The sequence below is a fragment of the Oncorhynchus nerka genome, linkage group LG22 (genome assembly GCF_034236695.1).
Source record: "Oncorhynchus nerka isolate Pitt River linkage group LG22, Oner_Uvic_2.0, whole genome shotgun sequence".
Taxonomy (NCBI): domain Eukaryota; kingdom Metazoa; phylum Chordata; class Actinopteri; order Salmoniformes; family Salmonidae; genus Oncorhynchus; species Oncorhynchus nerka.
Genome location: NC_088417.1, coordinates 10,087,011 through 10,113,400, shown reverse-complemented (window position 1 = coordinate 10,113,400; position 26,390 = coordinate 10,087,011). Strand labels below are relative to the sequence as shown.

General features: G+C 44.3%; 1 protein-coding gene across 2 annotated transcripts in view; it reads left to right on the top strand.

Annotated features, from left to right (window-relative positions):
* The window catches only part of LOC115104842 (reversion-inducing cysteine-rich protein with Kazal motifs-like), an 89,858-nt gene that overhangs the window by 360 nt on the left and 63,108 nt on the right, over positions 1-26,390 (top strand). For both annotated transcript variants that reach the window (XM_029626169.2, XM_029626170.2), the window contains exon 2: positions 26,200-26,258. In XM_029626169.2, coding sequence (XP_029482029.2) covers positions 26,200-26,258 — 59 coding nt within the window. The remainder of the gene's footprint in view (positions 1-26,199; positions 26,259-26,390) is intronic.

The following is a 26,390-nucleotide window of genomic DNA, read 5'->3' as shown; positions in this document are numbered from 1 at the left end:
AATGGTAAAGTTCGCTTAGCTGAGAACAAATAATTGTAGGGGACGCAAGTATTCAGTGCGCTGAGTTTGACTTTTTGATTCACTCCCACAGCGTAGCCTACAGTCCGCATCTTGCAATATGAGCGACCAACAACCGTTGTACAGATTTATTAATAACAGAATAGACCATACTTTGTGTTTTCGAACGGTAGCCTACTTTGTATTGATATAGTTTTTAATCTTATTTTGGAGGGAATACACTAAGTCACTTTCCATACAGGTTTCCATTGTGAACGTGATATCCGTCATATTTCTCCACATTGTATCACGCTGGTTTTCTTCCTCAATTTCTTACCAATTGTATCACGTAAATGGGGAGGGTCGCTTTACCGGTGATGGACGTGTAACCAGCCCATAGCTTGTAGCCTATACCGGTGATGGAGCTGTAACCAGCCCATAGCTTGTAGCCTATACCGGTGATGGAGCTGTAACCAGCCCATAGCTTGTAGCCTATACCGGTGATGGAGCTGTAACCAGCCCATAGCTTGTAGCCTATACCGGTGATGGAGCTGTAACCAGCCCATAGCTTGGAGCCTATACCGGTGATGGAGCTGTAACCAGCCCATAGCTTGGAGCCTATACCGGTGATGGAGCTGTAACCAGCCCATAGCTTGGAGCCTATACCGGTGATGGAGCTGTAACATAGCACGTTGTGTTCGTGACATTAAATCGTGTAATAGGTGTTACGTTGTTGCTCATCGGTGAGAATAGCCTGTGTATGAGGCTACAGTAGATGAGTGCTCCCACGAGAGTATAGCTAGATATCGTTGATGTTAAATCTCAACGTTTTACTTGTTAGGTAATAATATGGCTAAACATTTGACACACGAATCAAGTGTATGACAATGATGAGCTGCTGATCCTTCACACCAGGCAATTAGCAAATACAGAGGTGTACTTACACTTGTATTGGTGTTAGAGGTCTGCCCTTGACTTTGCTTAAGTCATTGAATAAGGCAATATTTGTTGTATGTTGACATGTGTCACACTTTAACAATGTGCTAACCAGTTGGCGCACCCACGTTTCAACATGTAGGCATACAGTAGGCGTACCCTTTAAACGTTACTCGTCAATATTCATTTGTCCGACATCATTCAGCTGATTCCTCAATCGTTACGGATGGGGTTAGTTGGCAGCGACAGCTATTAATTCGCATCTGGCGGTGTGGAGACTTTGATGTTGAGAAAATTGCTGTTTGTCCACATGCGCTCAGGATGTGGATTACTCCGCGTAAAATATCGCTTTAAACTTACTGACACAAGACATCTGTCACGGTGTGCGTCGAAGATGAAAGAACATCGCTTAGAACTTCAGTTGGGAACAATGATGTATGTAAAAACCTAGATTGCTAATTGCTATGTATTGGCCAATGAAAGGCTTTGAAGCCGGTGGGCCATATTGGCACTCCCCAGAAGACGCAGACCTACGTAGGAATGACTGGAATTCTACAGTATTTAAATTAAATGTTTCAAGGACAATCCATTTACTATTTAAGTATTTTTGGTTGTAGTGGGGACAGTAACACTGTTACTAAAAATATATATATGTTTCTATATATATATTTTATGTTTAGCTCACATAATATAATTTAAAAGTTTGCATTAAGGTGTCTGTAATAGAATATACTTGGCAGAAACGAATATAGACATTAATAAATGCATTTCTATAGCTTCCAAAATATTTTTAACACCGGTCGGGGAGTGCCAAGATGGAGGTGCGGTGGCTTCAAAACAGTGCCCCCTGTCAGTCATCTAGTCTTTATATAAATCATTGGTTTGGACCCATATTTGCAAGCTGGCCTTGTCGCCTACACACAGGGCCTTTTTTTTTTTAAGTTCTAAAATGGGAATGATAGTGGCCTCGCACCTTGGGAACATCTGTGCAACTAGTTTGATCCCTTCCAGACCACTACACTGCCTCAAGATAATGGTTTTCTCATTGTCCAACTCCCTCCGTTACTTCATGTAAAAAGAAATGTCCCCGGTTAGCTGGAACTATCTCTCCCTTTCCCTTTTAGTTTCTTTTCAAGCATCCGCTATTGAGACTAGGCATCCCTTTAAAAAAAAATCTGCAATCAATTTAACCTTTCAAGAGAACCACAATGGAAATAAGTCCCAGACTGTATTGTGTGTTGTCCTCAATGATTTTTAAACTATTTAAAAATTATTTTATTTTTTTACCCCTTTTTCTCCCCAATTTCGTGCTATCCAATTGTTTTAGTAGCTACTATCTTGTCTCATCGCTACAACTCCCGTACGGGCTCGGGAGAGACGAAGGTTGAAAGTCATGCATCCTCCGATACACAACCCAACCAAGCCGCACTGCTTCTTAACACAGCGTACATCCAACCCAGAAGCCAGCCGCACCAATGTGTCGGAGGAAACACCGTGCCCCTGTGCACTGTGCCCAGCCTGCCACAGGAGTCGCTAGTGCACGATGAGACAAGGATATCCCTACCGGCCAAACCCTCCTTAACCCAGATGACGCTAGGCCAATTGTGCATCGCCCCACGGACCTCCCGGTCGCTGCCGGTTACGACAGAGCCTGGGCGAGAACCCAGAGTCTCTGATGGCACAGCTGGCGCTGCAGTACAGCGCCCTTAACCACTGCGCCACCCGGGAGGCCTTGTCCTTGATGATTTAACAATGGAAATTAGTCCCAGACTTTATTGTGTGTTATCCTCTATGATTTAACTTCTTCGGGATAGTGGGCAGTATTTTCACATCCGGATGAAAAGCGTGCCCAAAGTAAAATGCCTGTTACTCAGGCCCAGAAGCTAGGATATACATATGCATGGTAGTATTTGATAGAGAACACTCTAAAGTTTCTAAAACGGTTACAATAATGTCTGTGAGTATAACAGAACTGATTTGGCAGGCAAAACCCCGAGCACGATCCATCCAGGGAATTTGTTTTTGAGGTCATTGTGTTTTCCAATGCCTTTCTATGGGAAACCTGATTTATTCGGGCCCAGATTGCAGTTCCTCTGGCTTCCACTAGATGTCAACAGTCTTTAGAAATTGTTAGATGTTTTTCTTTTGAGAAATGAAGAAGTACTCCTATTCTTCTACGTGTCACTCAGAAGGTCTCTATTCTTTTGGTGTGCGTGAACAAGAGCGCGCTCCATGTTGTTTTTCTTCGGTATTGGAAACTATTTATCCCGTCTTATATTTTATCGTTTATTTACATTTTAGGGTACTTGAGTTTGGATTAGAAACGTTGTTTGAAATGTTTGGACCAAGTTTACAGGTAACTTATTAGATACTTTGTAGTCATGTTGGGCGAGTTGGAACCGGTGTATTTCTGAATCAAACGCGCCAAATAAATGGACATTTTGGGGATATAAAGAAGGAATTTATCGAACAAAACGACCATTCACTGTGTCACTGAGACATTTAGGATTGCAAAAAGATGAAGATCTTCAAAGGTAAGGCATTTATTATATTGTTATTTCTGACTTTTGTGTCACACCTGGCTGGTTGAAAAATGATTTTCATGTTTCTGTATGCGGGGCGCTGTCCTCAGATAATCGCATGGTGTGCTTTCGCCGTAGAGCCTTTTTGAAATCTGAAGTTAAGCTTTATTTTGATGTAGTACACTTCTTTTTTCATGAATGTTGAATGTTTATATTTCTGTAGTTTGAATTTGGCGCTCTGCAATTTCACCGGATGTTGTCAAATCTATCCCTCTAATGGGATTGGTGCTTTAAAGAGATCCCTTAACTCACGTGCACGTATGGCTTTTTCAAGTTTTATGTGAGCTGGTTTTATAAAATGGTCAAATTAATAAACTAAATTAAAACGAAATCCTCAAAGTAAGGCTGGTTTAGGATCACGAGAGGCAGAATAGAATGGATGGCATTCCTTACCTCAGCATGTTGTGCCATGCTTTTAAAGCCCACAACAAGAAAAACATTTCAAGAATAGGCAATAGGTATCGTAATATTTATGCAATGCGGGAAAATGTGATTATGTAGCCTACCAAGGCTATTAACTTGGTGCATGGTTAATGAACTGAACTGTATTTATTTTGATCTGACTCCAATAATTGTTCATTCGGGAGGGTATAGAGAATGTTTGCAAGAACATTGGTTTTCTTTAACATTCATGTATTTCATGTTTCAGATCCGAGACCTAACTGAACAGTTTTCAGGTTGTTAGATGAGAAGTAACAAGGCTTGAGGCTTGAGGCTCTGTAAAACATCTGTATTTATGTTGACACAAGTTGTTACATTAAGGGCTACCATAAATGTCAAGGTTACCAAATTAAACCTGACCGCGACTGAGGACTACTACATAGGCACGGCTTCATTTCTGTGCCGACTTCAAAGAGCAATACGTGACCCAGGATCTGTTTCTTTAAAGTGCAATACCTGACCCAGGATCTGTGACTTCAAAGAGCAATACGTGACCCAGGATCTGTTTCTTTAAAGTGCAATACCTGACCCAAGATCTGTTTCTTCAAAGTGCAATACCTGACCCAAGATCTGTTTCTTTAAAGTGCAATACTTGACCCAAGATCTGTACAGACTTGAAAGGGTGTCACGACTTCTGCCGAAGTCGTTGCCTCTCCTTGTTCGGGCGGTGCTCGGCGTTCGACGTCACCGGTCTTCTAGCCATCATTGATCCTTTTTTCATTTTCCATTGGTTTTGTCTTGTCTTCCCACACACCTGTTTTCAATCCCATTCATTACCTGTTGTGTATTTAACCCTCTGTTTCCCCTCATGTCTTTGTCAGAGATTGATTTGTAGTCTGTGTAGTGTGCTTGTTTGTATAGGTGCGCGTCGGGTTTTCGTACCCATGTTTTGTTTGTTTGTACATTTATTGTTATGGAGCATACTCGTGGAACTTTATTAAAAGACTCCATATTTAAACTCCATTTTGACTCTCCTGCACCTGACTTCCCTGACACCTATTACACCTATGCGTGACAAAGGGACACACTATTAAACTCCATAGCCATTTGTATAGCATTCAAGGCTGATTTTAGAACTCAGCTTATATTACCTTGCACCTTAAAAACAAATGTGTATTACGTTGGCACTGTTCAATCAATCAAATGTATTTATAAGCCCTCTTTACATCAGCAGATGTCACAAAGGGCTGTACAGAAACCCAGCCTAAAACTCCAAACAGCAAGCAATGCAGATGTAGAAGTGCAGTGTCTAGGAAAAACTCCCTAGAAAGGCATGAACCAAGGAAGAAACCTAGAGAGGAACCAGGATCTGAGGGATGGCGAGTAGTCTTCTAGCTCTGCCGAGTGGAGATCATAAGAGCACAAGGCCATTAAAGCCAGATTGTTCTTCAAGATGTTCAAACGTTCATAGATGACCAGCAGGGTCTAATAATAATCACAGTGGTTGTAGAGAGTGCAACAGGTCAGTAACTCAGGAGTAAATGTCAGTTGGCTTTTCATAGCCGAGCATTCAGAGGTCAAGACAGCAGGTGCGGTAGAGAGAGAAAGTCGAAAACAGCAGGTTCGGGACAAGGTAGCACGTCCGGTGATCAGGTCAGGGTTCCATAACTGCAGGTAGAACAGTTGAAACTGGTGCTGCAGCATGACCAGGTGGACTGGGGACAGCCAGGAGTCATCAGGCCAGGTAGTCCTGAGGGGAGGGAGAGAAGGAGAGAGAATTAGAGGGAGCATATTTAAATTCACACATTGCACCTGATAAGACAGGAGAATTGCACCAGATATAACAGACTGACCCTAGCTCCCCGGCACATAAACTATAGCAACATAGATACTGGAGACTGAGACAGTGGGATGTCGGGGACACTGTGGTCCCATCGGACGATACCCCCGGACAATACCAACCAGGCAAGATATAACCCCTCCGCACAGCCACCCACACCACGAGAGGGATATCAACAGACCAACTTACTACCCTAAGGCAAGGCTGAGTAAAGCCCACGAAGATCTCCTCCACCGCACGAGGGGGCACAAAACAAGTAGATTGGATTTGAATAAGTCCAGAGCAGACTGTCTGACCAGCAGGCTCAGAGGCTGGCCGCAACAGCAGGATATTATATAATAGAACAAGATGTGCTCCTTGTTTGATCGCTTGCCAAAAAAAAGACACTGAACTGATTCTATCACCACTACCAATCCTTCCCTCAACACACACACACACACACACACACACACACACACACACACACACACAGGCACAACACACACAGGCACACACTGATGCACAAATGCACGCACACACCACTTCCCTTCTTTCCCCTCTACCTGGACGTTTGTTCGCTTGTTAATTTACTCTATCCGTCTCCGTACTAGAGGTCGACTGATTATGATTTTTCAACGCCGATACTGATTGTTGGAGGACAAAAAAAAGCTGATACCGATTAATCGGCCGATTTCTATATATATTTGTAGTAATGACAATTACAACAATACTGAATGGACACTTTTATTTTAACTTAATATAATACATAAATAAAATCTATTTAGTCTCAAATAAATAATGAAACATGTTCAATTTGGTTTAAATAATGAAAAACACAGTGTTGGAGAAGAAAGTAAAAGTGCAATATGTGCCATGTAAAAAAAGCTAACGTTTAAGTTCCTTGCTCAGAACATGAGAACATATGAAAGCTGGTGGTTCCTTTTAACATGAGTCTTCAATATTCACAGTTAAGAAGTTTTAGGTTGTAGTTATTATAGGAGTTATAGGACTATTTCTCTATACCATTTGTATTTCATATACCTTTGACTATTGGATGTTCTTATAGGCACTATAGTACTGCTAGCCTAATCTTGGGAGTTGATCGGCTTGAAGTCATAAATAATGCTGTGAAGCAAGCATTGCTAAGAGCTGCTGGCAAATGCAAGAAAGTGCTGTTTGAATGAATGCTTATGAGCCTGCTGCTGCCTACCACCGCTCAGTCAGACTGCTATATCAAATATCAAATCATAGACTTAATTATAATATAATAAACACACAGAAATACGAGTCTTAGGTCATTAATATGGTCAAATCCGGAAACGATCATTTCAAAAACAAAATGTTTATTCTTTCAGTGAAATACGGGACCGTTCCGTATTTTATCGAATGGATGGCAACCCTAAGTCTAAATATTGCTGTTACATTGTACAACCTTCAATGTTATGTTATAATTACGTAAAATTCTGGCAAATTAATTACAGTCTTTGTTAGGAAGAAATGGTCTTCACACAAGTTCGCAATGAGCCAGGCGGCCCAAACTGCTGCATATACCCTGACTCTGCTTACACTGAATGCAAGAGAAGTGACCCTAGTTAATATTGCCTAAGTTAATATTTCTTAACTAAATATGCAGGTTTAAAAATATATACTTGTGTATTGATGTGTTTATGGTTAGGTTCATTGGTGCTGCAACGATTGTGCTTTTTTCGCGGGAATGTGCTTTTGATAAATTAACAGGCACCGCATTGATTATATGCAATGCAGGACAAGCTAGTTAACCTAGTAATATCATCAACCATGTGTAGTTAACTAGTGATTATGTGAAGATTGATTGTTTTTTATAAGATAAGTTTAATGCTAGCTAGCATTTTACCTTGGCTCCTTGCTGCACTCGCGTAACAGGTGGTCAGCCTGCCACGCAGTCTCCTCGTGGATTGCAATGTAATCAGCGACCAAAAATGCCGATTACCGATTTGTTATGAAAACTTGAAATCGGCCCTAATTAATCGGCCATGCCGATTGGTCGACCTCTAATGTGTACTATTTCCATGAATCCCAATTATTTAAAGTTTAGTTTTTGCGTCTTTTACTTTTGGTTTTGAACATCAGCTTCAAACAACGGTGTAGATGGTACTATGATTCTCTACACTACACTCGTAGATGGTACTATGATTCTCTACCCTACACTTGTAGATGGTACTATGATTCTCTACACTACACTTGCTTGTTTTGTCACATTAACCGAAATTAGGAAAACTATTAGAATGTTTGCAACCAGAAAATGGTGGAGCAATTTCTGTATAGTGCATCTTTAACGTCGCAGTTGAAATGCTCGTAGTCTCTTAACGGATGCCTCAGACCTCTCGTAGAACAGCTCAGTGAGTCATTAGATCACCATTTACACTAGCGAGTCATTTCCACACAGAAAATCTCTGCTAAACATATCTATGACAGCCTGATAGTCGAAGTCGAATATAAATAGCCTAAAATGTTTGCAATGTAATTAACAAGCGAAACAAGGATGGCCTCAATTTGTTTTATGAAAACGTGATAACCGAATTATATTAAAACTTGTTAGGGATTTGGTTCCGCTGTCGGGATCAAATCAGCGGAAATTTCAATAGCGCCATGTATAGTTTTTGATAAAACTCAAACTTTTCATTAAAACACACATGCAAGGTACTGAATTAAAGCTACACTCGTTGTGAATCTAGCCACCAAGTCAGATTTGTAAAATGCTTTTCGGCGAAAGCATGAGAAGCTATTATCTGATAGCATGCACCCCCAAAGTACTGGAACGTCACCTAAAACAACAGATTTTGCGGTAGCCGGCGCTACCCAAAACGCAGAAATAAAATATAAAACATTCATTACCTTTGACGAGCTTCTTTCTTGGCACTCCTATATATCCCATAAACATCACAATTGGGTCTTTTTCCCGATTAAATCCGTCATTGTATAGCCAAAATGTTGTTTTCCATAGACCGGTCTGAACCAGGAATATTCCATTTTACAAGACGCAATGTCACTTTTTAAAATGACAAAAGGTGCCTATAAACTTTTACAAATCACTTCAAACTACTTTTCTAAACCAACTTTAGGTATTAATAAACGTTAATAATCTATACAATTCATCACGTGGCGATCTGTATTCGATAGCAGCTAGTCTTGAAATCAGCGTCCATGTTTTACATTTTCACAACATCCTGTGGAGAGACTAAAACAGGAAAGGCCAAAACATCATACAACCAAGGATTAAGTAGGCTGGAAATGCCAGCACTGGCGACATCGTGTGGAAGCTGTAGGCATTTACAGGGCATCTTCATTTATTTGCAGTCGCCTTAAACAATACATTGACTGGCGGATTAATATATTTTTTGTGTTTTTGGAGAACAGTTTTTCGAGGGATTTTTACTCCTAAACACGTTATGTTATAGCCACAGACAAGATTTAACCAGTTTTAGAGACTTCAGAGTGTTTTCTATACACACATACTTATCATTTGCATATACTATATTCCTGGCATGAGTAGCAGGACTTTGAAATGTTGCGCGATTTTTAACAAAAAGCTGCGAAAATTCGCATGATCCATAACAGGTTTTAAAGCTAGATTATTAGCCTGAATATTGACCTCACTTTCATGTATGTGCAATCGATAGAACTACCTAGTATGAAACCATTAGGCTACATCTGAACTGCTTCAACGTTCATACCAAGGCTACTATTATCTCAAAGCTCACACTCTCTGTAGCCTAACTAATAATCTAAAGGTCAACATATTAGGTATATGGCAACGTCGATGAACTTATTTTAATTGTTTAATTATTGAATTGTTTTGACTTTGGCTTTATTCATTCGTGTTCACAGTTTACCCAAACTGAAGAAATGCATCATTTACATAATCAAAATACCAATTAAAAAAACATTTAGAATACAGAACACATGGCCAACATGATACAAACACTTAGAATACACAACACATGGCCAACATAATACAAACACTTAGAATATAGAACACATGGCAAACCTAATACAAACACTTAGAATATAGAACACATGGCAAACATAATACAAACACTTAGAATACAGAACACATGGCAAACATAATACAAACACTTAGAATACAGAACACATGGCAAACATAATACAAACACTTAGAATATAGAACACATGGCAAACATAATACAAACACTTAGAATATAGAACACATGGCAAACATAATACAAACACTTAGAATATAGAACACATGGCAAACATAATACAAACACTTAGAATACAGAACACATGGCAAACATAATACAAACACTTAGAATACAGAACACATGGCAAACATAATACAAATAATTAGAATACAGAACACATGGCAAACATAATACAAACACTTAGAATATAGAACACATGGCAAACATAATACAAACATTTAGAATACAGAACACATGGCAAACATAATACAAACACTTAGAATACACAACACATGGCCAATATAATACAAACACAATAGACTAGAAAACATGTCTTCTCTTGATGGGAAACTGCATTGTGTAAAAAAGAACATGACTTTGAATAGGCATAAATCATTTAAGAGCTACAGCAAACTCTTTTGCCTATATTCTGGAATAATGTTCAGCACGGGACAGCTCCTGTAACGGGACAGCTCCTGTAACGGGACAGCTCCTGTAACGGGACAGCTCCTGTAACGAGTCAGCTCCTGTAACGGGACAGCTCCTGTAACGAGACAACTCCTGTAACGGGACAACTCCTGTAACGGGACAGCTCCTGTAACGAGACAGCTCCTGTAACGAGACAGCTCCTGTAACGAGACAGCTCCTGTAACGAGACAGCTCCTGTAACGGGACAGCTCCTGTAACGAGACAGTTAAGTGTCCCTTTGTGACAAGTGCACTGCTTGTTTTTTTGGGGGGTTAATTGGTGTGAAATCTTCAGCCTTTATTTTTACGATGCATCGTTAAAACTCTCGTAAGTCTAAGTTCCATGGCTTTTGGGAAACCGGGCCCCGGAGCACACATAGACCTGCTGATCACACTGGCTGTCTTTACCTAGCCAGAACCACTACCAGAACCATTGCCACTAAGGTTTTCTCCTGTTATGTTATGGTAGAATAGTCCAAACCTTATGTGCTTATGTAGATAATGTGAAGTCAGGCATGCATGCACAGAAATGTGTTATGTTGTTGTTCCCAAAAGGATAGGAGCACTTACTGTTGGGTCTTGGCTGAATTCTTGTGGGCTGTGGTGGGCATTGTGGCTCAAAGCATTGTGATTGTGTTTGTTGAATTCCAGAACCTGTGTTTGATGACCCAAAAAGTGGTTCATCAATCGTGGTTGAACATTAAAAGGATATTTTGGCAATTATCTACTTCCCAAGAGTCAGATTAACTTGTGGATACAATTTTTATGTCTCTGTGTCCAGTAGGAATGAAGTTAGAGGTAGTTTTGCAAGCCAATGGCAATAACTGGAAATCTGTGGGTATCTGCTACAGTGCCTTGCGAAAGTATTCGGCCCCCTTGAACTTTGCGACCTTTTGCCACATTTCAGGCTTCAAACATAAAGATATAAAACTGTATTTTTTTGTGAAGAATCGATAACAAGTGGGACACAATCATGAAGTGGAACGACATTTATTGGATATTTCAAACTTTTTTAACAAATCAAAAACTGAAAAAATTGGGCGTGCAAATGCCCTAGACTTCCAGTCATTATACTAACACTGGTTAGCAACTCCCTTGAAACTGCGAATCCCAAAGTATCCATTTAAGGAACCACCATGTTTGGAGATCAGAAATTAAATCAATCAAATGTATTTAGAAAGCTATTTATACATCAGCAGATGTCACAAAGTGCTTGTACAGAATCCCAGCCTAAAACCCCAAACAGCAAGCAATGCAGCTGTAGAAGGCCTGTTGTTTTGTTTTTGAAGATTGTAATGTGCCAGGAGCAGTGTGATTGGTAATTGCTGTATTTCTTATTTGTTGCTATGAGGTTCCTAAATGGAAGTTGATGGATTTAGACTGGACCCTGATTATGGATCAGTCATCCATCTGATTTTAGCTCAGAGACACATCACTATATCACTTTCTTCCCCCTGGTTGTTTTACGAGTCTCTCAATCCTCACAGATGTAATTTAAAACAGCTGGAGGAAGACATTAGCAATGACAAAGCCTTAGGTTTTTGATATCTAGCACTTCATCCATCATGTAGCTTTCATTTATATATTTAGAACTTTGTGGGAAGACATTTTTTTTTAAATGTCTTCAATGGAACAGACTTTTATAGATGCAAGAAACTACTTATGGTTACATAGATTACAAAAGTTACATAGATTACAAAGTATATTTTTGTCTCTGCTTGTTATATTATTGACATTTTTGGGGTCTGGAGAGAAATGACACAGAGCTAAAGACAAGGCAACCTCCAGAAGAGTGTCCACGCAGGAAGCAGACTGGCAGGAAACATGGAGCAGTGTTTTTGGGACCCGCGTATTGAAATTCCACTCTTCACTGGCAGCTATATGTTTCAGCCATGGCTAGCACTGCTGCTATTTCCTTTGAAGCCCACAGAAAACTGGAAACAACTTTCATCGGACCGTAGGAAGGTAGTGAGCAAAAAATGCAGCCATCTTTGGGCGGCCAGCATCAACACACACTCCGACTGTCAGAACCCGGATTCACAAAACATCTCATAGCATCTCAGGATATGAGTGCTGATCTCAGATCAGGTTTATTATGATCTAAAAGGCTAAACTGATCCTAGACCAGCACTCATATCCTGAGATGGATGCTATGTGAATACAGGCCCATACATACAGTAAGCTAAGCAAAGAAAACAGCTGAATAAAGCAACTGAACCAACCAAGGCCCCGGCCAGCCCACAAGAGAAAGACAGACACAACACTGGCCTGTCTCAGTCTGGCTGGTGCCAAGACTCCAGCATCAAACAGATCGGTGGTGTGGACCGAGGGGTTTTACTTCAACCGCACAGGGCCACATAGCTACTGTACTCACCCACACATTACAGAGGCCTGGGTGAGCAACAGAGCCATAGAAATACAATACAGGCTTTGGTAGCGTTTCAAATGGGGACTTTTTACAGGTGCCATGTTGGCACCTACAGACATACATTCTGCCAGGAATGTCAATTGGATTGTTATTGTCATGGAACTATGGAGGATAGTGTGCTGAACTCTATCTATAGGCCTGGGTGAGACTAGTTAATGTAGCTGTAGTGGCTTAAAGATGGACGTCTCACACTGCATGTCTATCAGCGTCTAATTCTACATATTTTACATATTTGTCAAAATGACTCTTGGTCAGAGGTTTGTAATTTTCTCAGTGGGCCCTAATACTGTTCTATTGTAGTGCCCGTTTCCCTCCTCCCTCTCTCATTCCTCCCTCCTCCCTCTCTCCTTCCTCCCTCCTTCCTCCTTATTCCCTCCGTACTCCCTCTTCCTCTCTCCTTACTCCCTCCGTACTCCCTCTTCCTCTCTCCTTATTCCCTCCATACTCCCTCTTTCTCTCTCCTTATTCCCTCCGTACTCCCTCTTCCTCTCTCCTTATTCCCTCCGTACTCCCTCTTCCTCTCTCCTTATTCCCTCCGTACTCCCTCTTCCTCTCTCCTTATTCCCTCCGTACTCCCTCTACCTCTCTCCTTATTCCCTCCGTACTCCCTCTTCCTCTCTCCTTATTCCCTCCGTACTCCCTCTTCCTCTCTCCTTATTCCCTCCGTACTCCCTCTTCCTCCCTCCTTCCTCTCTCCTTCCTCTCTCCTTCCTCTCTCCTTACTCCCTCTCTCCTTCCTCCCTCCTTCCTCCCTCCTTACTCTCTCCTTCCTCTCTCCTTCCTCTCTCCTTACTCCCTCTCTCCTTCCTCCCTCCTTCCTCTCTCCTTCCTCACATCCTTCCTTCTAAAGCCTTTGATATTAGCCACCAGTGTGTGCATTGTATACTTGGAATGTCAGTATGCATCTACTATGAGTGCTCAGTCTTGTGATCTTTCAGGACAGTCATACGGTACATCTCCCTTTTTATATCCGTTGCCGAGACAGGAAATGGGATGGCTATGCCTTGGCAGATTTGTCTCCGTCCCGCTGATGAAAGCGGCGTGTCTGACATGATCGATTCCCACCCTTCGTGAAGGATAACATCTGCAAATCTGTGACAAATAAACTTTGATTTTGATTTGAGGAGAAGTAAAGGGCATCACACAGGGAGAAGAAGGACCTGAAGTATCGCACACTTCACACACACCGGCAGATGGGTTTGTAGGAGAAACGTGGCGTACTGCACACACTTTCTCTCTCTCACATTAACCTTCTCTCGCACGCACGCACGCACGCACGCACGCACGCACGCACGCACGCACGCACACACACACACACACAGCCTGCATGGCCAGCAGTATGTTTCTCAGTCCCAGTGACCTGTTGAGTGCCAGTCAAGGGTTCACTTTTCCAGCATGAGGACACAAGGACAGTGCAGATTTTCCCAAACAAGACCCCCTAGCTCTCCTAAACCTGCCACAACATAGAGTTAGCTACATGTCTGTCACCCACCCAACTCAGATGACCACCCCTTCAAATACTTTTCAACAGTCACACCCCTTCCTTTGTGTTTCTTTAGCCCTCGGTGAGGACCCCTGATTACCCACCCTACCACCCCAAACCAACTCATCCCAGATGAGGGACCATGGTTACCCACCGTACCACCCAAACCAACTCATCCCAGATGAGGAACCCTGATTACCCACCCTACTACCCACCCTACCACCCCAAACCAACTCATCCCAGATGAGGTACCCTGATTACCCACCCTACCACCCCAAACCAACTCATCCCAGATGAGGAACCCTGATTACCCACCCTACTACCCCATACCAACTCATCCCAGATGAGGGACCATGGTTACCCACCCTACCGCCCCAAACCAACTCATCCCAGATGAGGGACCCTGATTACCCACCCTACCGGCCTCAAACTAACTCATCCCAGATGAGGGACCATGGTTACCCACCCTACCGGCCCCAAACCAACTCATCCCAGATGATGGACCATGATTACCCACCCTACCGCCCCAAACCAACTCATCCCAGATGAGGGAGCTTGTGGGTCCCCTCTGTCCTCCTGATTACCCACCCTACCACCCCAAACCAACTCATCCCAGATGAGGGAGCTTGTGGGTCCCCTCTGTCCTCCTGATTACCCACCCTACCACCCCAAACCAACTCATCCGTTATCTCCTGGAGTTGAAGATAACTGTGTGTGTGTGTGTGTGTGTCAAATTTAAATCCAATTTTATTGCTCACATACATGTGTTTAGCAGATGTTATTGCGGGTGTAGTGAAGTGCTTGTGCTTCTAGCCCCGACAGTGCAGTAATATCTAACAAGTGATATCTAACAGTTTCACAACATATAGCCAAAATACACGTAAATCTAAGTAAGGAAAGGATTAAGAATATATATACATATATGTCAGAGCAGAATTGGACTAAGATACAGTAGAATAGTATAGAGTAGAGTATATACATATGAGATGGGATCTTTCCCTTGATCCTAACTAATCTCCCAGTCCCTGCCGCTGAAAAACATCTCCACATCATGATGCTGCCACCACCATGCTTCACTGTAAGGATGGTGCCAGGTTTCCACCAGACGTGATGCTTGGCATTCAGGCCAATGAGTTCAATCTTGGTTTCCTCAGACCAGAGAATCTTGTATCTCATGGTCTGAGAGTCCTTTAAGTGCCTGTTGGCAAACTCCAAGCGTGCTGTCATGTGCCTTTTACTGAGGAGTGGCTTCTGTCTGGCCACTCTACCATAAAGGCCTGATTGGTGGAGGGCTGCAGAGAAGGTTGTGCTTCTGGAAGGTTCTCCTATCTCCACAGAGGAATTCTATAGCTCTGTCAGAGTGACCATCAGGTTCTTGGTCACCTCTCAATGCCCTTCTCCCCCTATTGCTCAGTTTGGCAGGGTGGCCAGCTCAAAGAAGAGTCTTGAAGGTTCCAAACTCCTTCCATTGAAAAATGATGGACGCTACTGTGCCTTTCCAAATCATGTCCAATCATTTGAATTTACCAAAGGTGGACTCCAATCAAGTTGTATAAACATCTCAAGGATGATAATTGGAAACTCAACTTCGAGTCTCATAGCAAAGGGTCTGAATACTTACAGCACCAGTCAAAAGATTGGACACACCTACTCATTCCAGTGTTTTTCTTTATTTTTTAAATGTTTTACATTGTAGAATAATAGTGAAGACATCAAAACTATGAAATAACACATATGGAATCATATATCGTATCGAACTCGAATCGTACTACAACGGCTCCGACACTCGTCGGATGTGGCAGGGCATACAAACTATTACGAACTACAAAGGGAAGCCCAGCCGAGAGCTGCCCAGTGACACGACCCTACCAGACGAGCTAAATAACTTCTATGCTCGCTTCGAGGGAAATAACACTGAAACATGCGTGAGGGCATCAGCTGTTACAGACGACTGTGTGATCACGTATTTCGCAGCCGATGTGAGTAAGACCTTCAAACAGGTCAACATTCATAAGGCCGCAGGGCTAGACAGATTACCTGTACGTGTACACTGAGCATGTGCTGACCAGCTGGCAAGTGTCTTGTATTTATTTTTTTACCCCTTTTTCTCCCCAATTTCGTGGTATCCAATTGTTAGTAGCTACTATCTTGTCTCATCGCTACAACTCCCGTATGGGCTCGGGAGAGACGAAGGTTGAAAGTCATGCATCCTCCGATACACAACCCATCCAAACCCGGACAATGCTAGGCCAATTGTGCATCGCCCCACGGACCTCCCGGTCGCGGCCGGTTACGACAGAGCCTGGGCGCGATCCCAGAGTCTCTGGTGGCACAGCTGTCGCTGCAGTAACAGCGCCCTTAACCACTGCGCCACCCGGGAGGACTTAACTGACGTTTTCAACCTCTCCCTGTCTGAGTCTGTAATACCATGTTTCAAGCAGACCACCATAGTCCCTGTGCTCAAGAACACTAAGGTAACCTGCCAAAATTTGCATACCGCACCAACATATCCACAGATGATGCAATTTCTATTGCACTCCACACTACCCTTTCACACCTGGACAAAAGGAACACCTATGTGAGAATGCTATTCATTGACAACAGCTCACCGTTCTAGCTAAGGACTCTGGGACTAAACACCTCCCTCTGCAAATGGATTCTGAAGGGTCGCCCCCAGGTGGTAAGGGTAGGTAACAACACATCCGCCATGCTGATCCTCAACACGGGGGCCCCTCAGGGGTGCGTGCTCAGCCCCCTCCTTGTGCTCCCTGTTCACACATGACTGCACGTCCAGACACGACTTCAACACCATCATTAAATTTGCTTATCACAGAGACCTGACCATGTGGTGCAAGGACAACAACCTCTCCCTCAACGTGATCAAGGCGAAGGAGTTTATTGTGGACTACAGGAAAAGGAAGACCGGGCACGCACCCATTCTCATCAACAGGTCTGTAGTGGAGCAGGTTGAGAGCTTCAAGTTCCTTGGCGTCCACATCACCAACAAACGAACATGTTCCAAGGACACAAAGACAGTCGTGAAGATGGCATGACAAAACCTATTCCCCCTCAGGAGACTAAAAAGATTTGGCATGGGTCCTCAAAAGGTTTTACAGCTGCACCATCGAGAACATCCTGACGGGTTGCATCACCGCCTGGTACGGCAACTGCTCGGCCTCCAACCGCAAGGCACTACAGAGGGTAGTGAGTACGGCCCAGTACATCACTGGGGTTAAGCTGCCTGCCATCCAGGACCTCTATACCAGGCGGTGTCAGAGGAAGGCCCTAAAAATTGTCATAGACTCCAGCCACCCTAGTCATAGACTGTTCTCTCTGCTACCACACGGCAAGTGGTACCGGAGCTCCAAGTCTAGTTCTAAGAGGCTCCTAAAAATCGCTTCTACCCCCAATACATGTTTTTCCTTTTTTTAATGATTTTGCCCTAACCCCCTCCCCTAATTGAAGTAAAATAATGGAGAACAATACTTCTACGTTCAGCTTATACATACTATATGCATTTTACGGACACAGTGTATTTTACATGAGTTGTTTTTTAATTTGTTTTAGTCCCACCCTTCTGCTCCTCCCAACACATCCAATCTATCTTTGAACACTATCTGGTTTTGATTTGTAATTGTCCCATTCATCCCAATGGAAACATCCCATAGGAAACATCCCATAGGAAACATCCCATAGGAAACATCCCTATGGAAACATCCCATAGGAAACATCCCATAGGAAACATCCCCATGGAAACATCCCATAGGAAACATCCCAAAGGAAACATCCCTATGGAAACATCCCAAAGGAAACATCCCAATGTAAACATCCCCAAAGGAAACATCCCAATGGAAACATCCCAAAGGAAACATCCCAATGGAAACATCCCTATGGAAACATCCCAAAGGAAACAGCTGAATGGAAACATACCAAAGGAAACATCCCAATGGAAACATCCCAAAGGAAACATCCCAAAGGAAACATCCCTATGGAAACATCCCAAAGGAAACATCCCAATGGAAACATCCCTATGGAAACATCCCTATGGAAACATCCCAAAGGAAACATCCCATAGGAAACATCCCATAGGAAACATCCCAATGGAAACATCCCAAAGGAAACATCCCAATGGAAACATCCCAAAGGAAACATCCCAATGGAAACATCCCTATGGAAACATCCCAATGTAAACAAAGGTCACAAGGTCTCAAAAAAGAGAAAGCACAACAATGCTGGAGCAGAACTAGTGCCGTTGCCATGGCTTTTATCAACTGCCTGCCGTTGTCAATGGGTCTTTTTTTTGGGGCCTCGTCTGAATGTCTCGTGTTCCTCTCTCTCCGGGGCTTGGAGCACAAAGGGGTCAGGCGAACGTTCATACGGGTACGGGAGGAGGACCGGAGGCTAAACGATCCGCTGCAGCGTGTCAGTTGTGTCATTTAAAATGGCAGCTTGTTAAGAAAGGGTAGTGCTGCCCGGCTGACGCCACAGCGCAGGCTACAGCAGGGCTGCTCTGAGCGGGTCGGCTGAGGCTCGGGCCCTTCCTTCCTGCGGGTGCTTCTAGGCTGCTAGCGGTCGGCGGATGTCCGTCCCTGCCCTATACAGTGCATCCTGCCTCCCTCCTCTCCCTCTGGAAGCTTGCTAGAATCTCTTCCATTCTCTCTTATCACCTCTTCCCTCTGTCCAAAAAGATTTGCCATGTTTACATGTTTACAACCCCCCCATCTCCTCTTCTCTAGGAATAGCATCTCTGGCTGTGGGTCAGTTGAGACAGGAAGTTGAGACAGGAAATGGGTAACACTCCTCCACTGTCTATTTCCTCTCTTTTCTCTCCTCTCCTTGACCGGGGAGGACACAGAGTCACAGACACACAGAGTCACAGACACACAGAGTCACAGACACACACGGAGCCAGTGAACCCATGGAATCAGGGAGCAGAGGCCTGTTCTTCCTTACCACGACACGACATCAGTCGGGCCAGAATGGACTCCAAAGGCTGTTGTGGCTGCTCCCTCCGTTGTGGCTGCTCCCTCTGTTGTGGCTGCTCCCTCCGTTGTGGCTGCTCCCTCCGTGTGGCTGCTCCCTCCGTTGTGGCTGCTCCCTCCGTTGTGGCTGCTCCCTCCGTGTGGCTGCTCCCTCCGTTGTGGCTGCTCCCTCCGTTGTGGCTGCTCCCTCCGTTGTGGCTGCTCCCTCCGTTGTGGCTGCTCCCTCCGTTGTGGCTGCTCCCTCCTCCAAGAGAGGGAAGCTGGGTCAATATGTTTGTTCCCTTTGCTGCAAACAACTTCCGTGTGTAGTAGTTTGAGGAGCAGGGCGGGAGGTGACGGGGGAGGCAGGGAGGCTGCCTTCCCCTTGTGTGTGATGGGTCCAGAGGGACTGATCTGAAGGGGGCGGGAGGTGACGGGGAGGCAGGGAGGCTGCCTTCCCCTTGTGTGTGATGGGTCCAGAGGGACTGATCTGAAGGGGGGGCAGGGAGGCTGCCTTCCCCTTGTGTGTGATGGGTCCAGAGGGACTGATCTGAAGGGGGCGGGAGGTGACGGGGGAGGCAGGGAGGCTGCCTTCCCCTTGTGTGTGATGGGTCCAGAGGGACTGATCTGAAGGGGGGCTGGGAGGCTGCCTTCCCCTTGTGTGTGATGGGTCCAGAGGGACTGATCTGAAGGGGGGCGGGAGGTGACGGGGGGAGGCAGGGAGGCTGCCTTCCCTTGTGTGTGATGGGTCCAGAGGGACTGATCTGAAGGGGCGGGAGGTGACGGGGAGGCAGGGAGGCTGCCTTCCCTTGTGTGTGATGGGTCCAGAGGGACTGATCTGAAGGGGGCGGGAGGTGACGGGGGGAGGCAGGGAGGCTGCCTTCCCCTTGTGTGTGATGGGTCCAGAGGGACTGATCTGAAGGGGGCGGGAGGTGACGGGGGGAGGCAGGGAGGCTGCCTTCCCCTTGTGTGTGATGGGTCCAGAGGGACTGATCTGAAGGGGCGGGAGGTGACAGGGGAGGCAGGGAGGCTGCCTTCCCTTGTGTGTGATGGGTCCAGAGGGACTGATCTGAAGGGGGGCTGGGAGGCTGCCTTCCCCTTGTGTGTGATGGTCCAGAGGGACTGATCTGAAGGGGGGGGAGGCTGCCTTCCCCTTGTGTGTGATGGGTCCAGAGGGACTGATCTGAAGGGGGGCTGGGAGGCTGCCTTCCCCTTGTGTGTGATGGTCCAGAGGGACTGATCTGAAGGGGGGGAGGCAGGGAGGCTGCCTTCCCCTTGTGTGTGATGGGTCCAGAGGGACTGATCTGAAGGGGGGCTGGGAGGCTGCCTTCCCCTTGTGTGTGATGGGTCCAGAGGGACTGATCTGAAGGGGGGCGGTTGGTTAAGTTAGCGTGGGAGTGGTGCATTAAAATAGGGGTGGGGTAAGTGTGTGTACTGAGAGAGAGAGAGAGTTTGGGGGGAGGGGCTTAAAGAGGGGGATTCCTTTGATGTGGGTTGTGTGGCATTATTACTATTCCACTGAAAACAGGGGCACGGTAGCAGGGCTAAAAAGGACAGAGACCGTGTCACAGTTCTTCCTCTAATGACAGACTATCTCTGTCCAAGACCACTGCATCGCTAATCCACTTTACCGCACTATATTATATTGTATTATATTGATCATAGTGATTCAGGAGTAACATTAAAACAGAATAATACCCCGACAACATTAGACAACAATACAGAAAATGCTCAAATTACTCTGCCAGACCACTGACTCAGAGGTCTCATGAGCCCCTCCTTTATAGTAGAATCCTCAAACCAGTTTCTAAAGACGGTTGACATCTAGTGGAAGACGTAGGAAGTGCAACTTGACTCCAACCTCATCCATATCTCAATGTGTATTCGGTAGGCCAAGCTTTGAAAAACTTGTCTCAGGTTTTCGCCTGCCATATGAGTTCTGTTATACTCACAGACATCATTCAAACAGTTTTGGAAACTTCAGAGCGTTTTCTATCCAATACTAACAATAATATGCATATATTAGCATCTGGGACAGAGTAGGAGGCAGTTCACACTGGGCACGCTATTCATCCAAAATTGAAAATGCTGCCCCCTATCCCAAAAGAGTTTAAGCATCCTAAACATCGATTCAGTTTGTGCCATAGATTCAGTTTGTGAAAAAGAATTAACCTAAAGGCAAAAAAGACACGTGTGATGTATGATGATTATAGGCTACTAAAGACAGCGACTTACCTCTGCGCCACAGAGTTTTGATGAAAACAGAAGAAAAAAAATCTATCTGAGAATCACTCGCCGCTATTTATTGACCAGCAGATGTCACTAATGTGCATTGTGAGAGGATAATGAAGCTCCGAGTAATGAAGCGTTTTTCAGCACAGTTTGGTGAAAGCTCCAAAGCCTTCAGATAGCCTCGGTTTCCCATCACTATAAATCAGGGGTTCCCGATTCTCTCCTTAGGGACCCACAGCCGTTCCAGAACTAGCACACCTGATTCAACTTGTCAACTAACACAATAATAATAATGATATACAATATAATATGGATAACACAGATTTTTTTTTACCTGTATAGGTCTTTATATGGTCATCTGTCGAACCTTTTTGATTGAGAAATTCTAGAAGTACCATTCTAGAATTTTTTAAGAAGTCTATATAGCTCCAAAAATGGTTGTAATGATAGAGGAACCCTTGTTGGTGCTATATAGAACCATTTGTTTTTAGTGTCTAGTGAGTTTAAACCAACATGAATCAGGCCTGGGCCTGGTTTGTTTGTGGTGGGGTTTGGCGCTAAGCTGTTAGCCAAGCGGCCCTCGTAACATTCATGTCTTCCTCTTTGTGGTGCGGTTTGGCGCTAAGCTGTTAGCCAAGCGCCCCTCGTAACATTCATGTCTTCCTCTTTGTGGTGCGGTTTGGCGCTAAGCTGTTAGCCAAGCGCCCCTCGTAACATTCATGTCTTCCTCTTTGTGGTGGGGTTTGGCGCTAAGCTGTTAGCCAAGCTCCCCTCGTAACATTCATGTCTTCCTCTTTGTGGTGCGGTTTGGCGCTAAGCTGTTAGCCAAGCGCCCCTCGTAACATTCATGTCTTCCTCTTTGTGGTGGGGTTTGGCGCTAAGCTGTTAGCCAAGCTCCCCTCGTAACATTCATGTCTTCCTCTTTGTGGTGCGGTTTGGTGCTAAGCTGTTAGCCAAGCGCCCCTCGTAACATTCATGTCTTCCTCTTTGTGGTGTGTCACGCTGGGTCTTTGTATTTACTCCCAGGCCTTTATAGCCTCCTAATGAATATAGTGACGTTACAAGCCAATGGAAACCATCGTAGCAACATGATAACTGCTTTTGTTTAGTGTAGCCTATCAAACAGGCTGTCTCACCTCAGAACAACAACAATGAGACTGACTATTGTTCTGGTGGTAGGCTACGCAGAGAGAACACTGATGCAGATAGACTCTCTCTCTCGCGCGTGCCTGCACGCTCTCTTTCGCTCTCTATTTCTCTCTGTCGATTTCTCTCACTCTCTCACCCTCACTCTCACACACATACATGCACACACACACACACACACATGCATACATAGGCACACAAATAAATATCTAAACACTCTCTCTTACACACTAACATGCAGGCATAACACACTATGCTTTCTGTTATGTTTTTGGTCACCCATCTACACACAATACCCCATAATGACAAAGTGAAAATATGATATTAGATATTATGGCAAATGTATTAAATATTAAATACAGAAATATCTCATTTACATAAGTATTCACACCCCTAAATCAATCAATGTTAGAATCACATTTGACAGCGATTACAGCTGTGAGTCTTTCTGGGTAAGTCTCTAAGAGCTTTGCACACCTGGATTGTACAATATTTGCAAATTGTTCTTTTAAAAATGTTCAAGCTCTGTCAAGTTGGTTGTTCAACATTGCTAGACAATCATTTTCAGGTCTTGCCACAGAATTTCAAGTCGATTTAAGTCAAAACTGTAACTAGGCCTCTCAGGAACATTCAATGTCTTGGTAAGCACCTCCAGTGTTTATTTGGCCTTGTGTTTTCGGTTATTGTCCTGCTGAAAGGTGAATTTGTCTCCCGGTGTCTGTTGGAAAGCAGACTGATTTCCTCTAGGGTTTTGCCTGTGCTTAGGTCCATTGCATTTATTTTTATCCTTGAAAATATTGAACATTTTATCCTTGAGGAGTGGTACTCAGTGATGTGTTGTGTTGGATTTGCCTCAAACATAATGCTTTGTATTCAGGAATATTTGGAATACCAGAGCACCCACTGACCAGAGCACCTACTGACCAGAGCACCCACTGACCAGAGCACCCACTGACCAGAGCACCTACTGACCAGAGCACCTACTGACCAGAGCACCCACTGACCAGAGCACCACTGACCAGAACACCCACTGACCAGAACACCCACTGACCAGAACACCCACTCTGACCAGAGCACCCACTGACCAGAACACCACTGACCAGAGCACCCACTGACCAGAGCACCCACTGACCAGAGCACCTACTGACCAGAGCACCACTGACCAGAGCACCACTGACCAGAGCACCCACTGACCAGAACACCCACTGACCAGAGCACCACTGACCAGAACACCACTGACCAGAGCACCACTGACCAGAGCACCCACTGTTCCCATGGGAACGGCCATGTATTGTTTGTATGGTATTGTAGTTTTAACAACATATATATACAGTATATAAGAATAAAACAAATATGTTTTAAAAGTCTAGCGAACCTACCGGTCGGTTCCAAGAGGAAGAAGCATCTACTTTATGTTTTCCGATAGAAACACCATTCTCCATGCACTGTAATGTACAACTTGATAAGAGCTAGGTAAATGAGTAATGAACAAGGGGATTGTAAATATAAATAATGACACTTGTTTTAGATATATTTGACCTTATAATCACTGGAGAAAAATGTGAAACCAGTCATATGGCAACAAACTGAAGCAGTGAAGTTGATGAAATGCTGTGCCATTATGCAGAATTTAAATAATACATCCTTTTAACTTGCAGGGTTGGGTACTCTCAAATGTCTTAATTATAGGCTACCGACTTTCTATGTTTCCTATTTCTATCTTATGCAACGGGTGGGTCTAATCCTGAATGGTAATTTGTAAAAACCGCATTCCAGCCGGTGTCTATTCCACAAATTACCACCGGCTAAATCTATGACATTAAATTGCCTATTTACTCTGTTCCATCTGACTGCGCAATCCACTGTCTCATCAGCCCAGCCAGGCAATTTATAAACTTGATCTCCACTTTAAAAAGCATCTAGACATTATCTCACATTTCTTTTAGGATAACATTTAGTTTTTAACAGCAGAGATTTGTTTAAACCTTTCTGCCTGTCTCTCCGACATTTAGTTTTTAACAGCAGAGATTTGTTTAAACCTTTCTGTCTGTCTCTCCGACATTTAGTTTTTAACAGCAGAGATTTGTTTAAATCTTTCTGCCTGTCTCTCCGACATTTAGTTTTTAACAGCAGAGATTTGTTTAAACCTTTCTGCCTGTCTCTCCGACATTTAGTTTTTAACAGCAGAGATTTGTTTAAACCTTTCTGCCTGTCTCTCCGACATTTGCAACATTGTTTCGATATTCAAATTTGATCTCCAGCTGTCTCATAGTAATGAATGTGTCAGAGTCGGGACGAGACAGACAGGCAAACAGCGTTCCTCAGCTGGCATCTGGTCCAGCGATGGGGGGGGTTTGTGCCCTTAGGCGACGTTGTTGCCGGTGATATCTGGTGAGGACCTGCCTTACAACAGGCCTACAAGCCCTCAGTCCAGCCTCTCTCAGCCTATTGCGGACAGTCTGAGCACTGATGGAGGGATTGTGCATTCCTAGCGTACCTCGGGCAGTTGTTGTTGCCATCCTGTACCTGTCCCGCAGGTGTAATGTTCGGAGGTACCGATCCTGTGCAGGTGTTGTTACACGTGGTCTGCCACAGCGAGGACAATCAGCTGTCCGTCCTGTCTCCCTGTATCGCTGTCTTCGGCATCTCACAGTACGGACATTGCAATTTATTGCCCTGTCACATCTGCAGTCCTCATGCTTCCTTGCAGCATGCCTAAGACCAAAGGACAGATTTCCACCGGTATAATGTCCATTGCTCTTGTTTCTTGTCCCAAGCAAGTCTCTTCTTATTATTGGTGTCCTTTAGTAGTGGTTCCTTTGAAGCAATTTAGTCCTTCATTCTCCTCTGAACAGTTGATGTTGAGATGTGTCTGTTACTTGAACTCTGTGAAGCATTTATTTGGGCTATAATTTCTGAGGCTGGTAACTCTAATGAACTTATCCTCTGCAGCAGAGGTAACTCTGGGTCTTCTTTTCCTGTGGCGGTCCCCATGAGAGACAGTTTCATCATAGCACTTGATAGTCTTTGCAACTTAAAGAAACTTTAAAAGTTCTTGACATGTTCGTCGTTGACTGACCTTTATGTCTTAAAGTAAAGATGGATTTAGCTTTGCTTATTTGAAATGTTCTTGCTAAAATATCGAGTTGGTATTTTACCAAATAGGTCCTCTGTATACCCCCCTAGCTTGTCACAACACAACTGATTGGCTGAAATGCATTGGGAAGGAAAGAAATTCCACAAATGAACTTTATACAAGGCACACCTGTTAATTGAAATGCATTCCAGGTGACTACCTCATGAAGCTGGTTGAGAGATGATTGGTTGACGTAGGTGAGGGTGGGAGGTCCTGTATAGACACAAACTCACTTCCTTGACAACACCTCCGCGAAGCGCAAGAAGTGTGAATGTCCTGACTTCTGCAGAGGCCATGTCACCGTAAATGACCAATGCAGGTGTCAGTTTGACCATGCAGTGCCTTTTACTCCTCTCTCACCACCCCCACCCTCTCTATCCCCCTCTCTTGCTCTATCTGTCCCCCCTCTCTCTCTCTCTCTCTCTGTCTGTCTGTGTTTTTCCTCCACAGATTCCTCCTGCTGCCACCATGCTGAGGAGCTCTCACCATGTTGGGAAGCATGCGATCAGGTAAGGAGGCCACAGACTGAAAACGCACACACACACACACACACGCACAGACAGACAGACAGACAGACAGACAGACAGCATACATTAGAGTGAAAGAGCCCCAGAACGATGGTCTCCGTATTATTTGTAGCT